The 2765-nt window shown below is 42.3% G+C and overlaps 1 protein-coding gene across 1 annotated transcript in view; it reads right to left on the reverse strand.

The window, feature by feature from the left end:
• The window catches only part of LOC102209339 (coiled-coil domain-containing protein 85A-like), a 46538-nt gene extending 45227 nt beyond the window's left edge, over positions 1–1311 (reverse strand). Inside the window, exon 1 of the mRNA XM_005752504.1 lies at positions 607–1311. Coding sequence (XP_005752561.1) covers positions 607–831 — 225 coding nt within the window. The 5' untranslated portion in view covers positions 832–1311. The remainder of the gene's footprint in view (positions 1–606) is intronic.
• Positions 1312–2765: the final 1454 nt, after the last annotated feature.

The following is a 2765-nucleotide window of genomic DNA, read 5'->3' on the forward strand; positions in this document are numbered from 1 at the left end:
TGTGTGTGTGTGTGTGTGTGTGTGTGTGTGTGTGTGTGTGTGTGTGTGTCTTTAGCTTCTGGACTATTAGGGAGGCAGGGCAGAATGATGGACAATTTTATCTATTCTTCAACATTTTATTGGTTAAAGGATAAAATGGTTTGTCAAGGACGCAACCAATAAGTAACCACTAATGAAACTGGAGCTTCAGTCAATGATAATTGGCAGTATTAGTCTACCAGCTCCACTAACTGATTTTTTAGTGCAGAAAATTAAAATAAAAAAATGCATTACAAAATAGTTTCTCAGAAAACCTGTCCTAAGTTAATATGTTGTTTAGCACATAATAATAAACCATAAAACAGAGGTACAAGGTACAATTTTCCTTTTATTAATGTTTCCAAATTCCTGCATGGAGAAGCAACAGGTTTAATCTGCTTATTTAAAGCTAAATTTGACCTTAAATCTACCCCTGTAACCTGGCCGTATTTCTTCTCATGCAGAGCCCACACTTGTTTCAGTCAGTAGGCTGTCTACACATAGTCTACACATTGGAAGAAACCCCACACGGGCCCTGGCACAGCCTGGCTCCCCGGGATCCCCTTCATCAGCACCACCCGACCTCACCTTCAAACTCCGTATCTCGTTCAGGTGTTGTTGGAGTCTCCGGTTCACCTCCCGCATCAGATTGCCGTGCTCCACGATGACGCCCCTTTTTTCTGCTTCTGCCCTCCGCAGCCGCCTCACCAGCTCCTCTTTACCCCACTTCAGCAGCTCCTCATCGGGTATTTTGGAGATGTCCTCTGCTGGTCTCTCTGCGCTTTTGGACTGCTGCTGTGCGCTTTTCTCCATCCCTTTAAACTCCGGTGAAGGTAGACCGGGAGGTAAAACAAAGTGTTGTGTCTGATGAATTTCAGAGCAACCAAATCGAAGCTTTCAAATGCACAACTCTGGTCCAAACGTAACTCGGGTTCCCCCCACCCACCCTTCTTATATCTGTGGAATCACATCGCTGTCATTGCGCCTCTTTCCCACGCCCATGCTGCAGCTCTGATATCCACCCGGTGCTCTGCTGCTATATCACTGTCGTTAGAGCATCGTTCCGCATCCTGCTGCGTCTCTGGTTAAGCCCTTGGCCGGCTTGGCGGGGCGGTTTCTCTCCAGGTGCATGCCGACCGCTTTGCGCACTCCCGCTGCTGAGCGCGCACTACCTCAGTCCGACCGCCGGGCGGAGGGCGGAAAAAAGAGGAGGATGATAAGAAGGGGGGCTCCAAGGAGAGGTTGCAGGTGCATAGCCGAAGAGCCAGGATGATAAGGTGTGATAGTGTGGAGAGCCTCTCTCGTTCTACCATCACTCGCTTACTCGCTCTCTCCTTGTGCCTCTTGGTTTGTTACGCCATCTGCTGGAGTTAGATGTGAACAGTGCTGCACTCTGATTGTTCAAAGTGACGGGCTGCTTCTATTTTTAGGTTCGTTTATAATCAGGGCAGATAGCACTGATCATGGTTTGCTCTGATATTTATGGAAGCGTGACCTCTCTTCTTAAGGATAGCAATCACTAAAAGGGGAAGAGTCAATCCTCATTTCCAAAAAGTGTCACTGCCAGATTGTAAGCTAAAAATACAACTCCCAGGAGCATTTCCAGGATTTTTATAAATGAGATGATACCAAAACCGGTCAGGAGAGGGCCAAGGAAAATAGAAAAAATCGATATAAATAAATACAGTAAAAAGAACGCACACCCTCTTTCATTTCCAAGGTATTACATATCAGGAGATAATAAAACATAGTGTCATGTGTATTAATTAATCTAACCTCAGATGAATAACAAAACACGATATTTTACACAATGTCATTATTTATTTGACAAAAATTAAACTAAAATGCAGAAGCAGCATGTATTTACACATGATTACTGTGACACTATATCTATGAAGAAATACACTCATGTAGAGAGGTCTGGTATGTTTTAGGTGTTTTGTTTTTGCTTGAGGCCTCCCAGCTGAGACAGGTGAAAGTCTGACGTGGAACAGAAATAAAGATTAGCTGTTTGATAGTGACAGATTGATGCTGTTTTGATTTATTATTATTAAGAAGAATAAGAAGAATGAAAGGCACTCATGGAGAGGCATTTAAAAATCACAGTATGGATAAAATAAAAGTTGGAAACACTATAGATATCACGTGACTATGGCTTTTTGAGGTTTTGGTGTATTTCACCCCAGTTTCAACAGATGGCTTACCGCTGCTTCTAGGTTTGATTGAGAGAGTGTAGAAAAAACCTGATGAGTCAGCAGCATCACTACGAGTTTAAGTGGCAACAACAACAATGCACTCAGACAATTTGTGGGAACTTTTTGACAGTGTAAACCACAAGACCCACAGTGCAACTGCTGATGGTGCTGTAGTGGACAAAAAATATCTCACTAATACATTTGTTCCAAGGGCACATGAGCCAATCATGTGTTGCCTTTACATTTTTGCAAATAATACCTATGGATAACCATAAGGGTCACACTATGATTAGATATTTTTTGCATTTGGAGTAGTTATTCATTAAGAAAGGAAGCACTCTCCACCCAAAACAGTTGAAAAAAATATTATTTTCATATAAAAATCTTTATATCCATTGCTACTCAATTTCCCCATATTCTTTTTCCATGAGCATGGTGGTCATTTACTACTTTCTATTGTTGACTAAACATCTTTCATAAAGATTATAGCTCTATACTTAGCCTATCCACAAAGCAGGTGACATTTATCCATCCATCCATCCATTCGCTACC

The sequence above is a fragment of the Pundamilia nyererei genome, unplaced genomic scaffold, assembly GCF_000239375.1.
Source record: "Pundamilia nyererei isolate P.nyererei 1_Seehausen unplaced genomic scaffold, PunNye1.0 scaffold00363, whole genome shotgun sequence".
Classification (NCBI taxonomy): Eukaryota; Metazoa; Chordata; class Actinopteri; order Cichliformes; family Cichlidae; genus Pundamilia; species Pundamilia nyererei.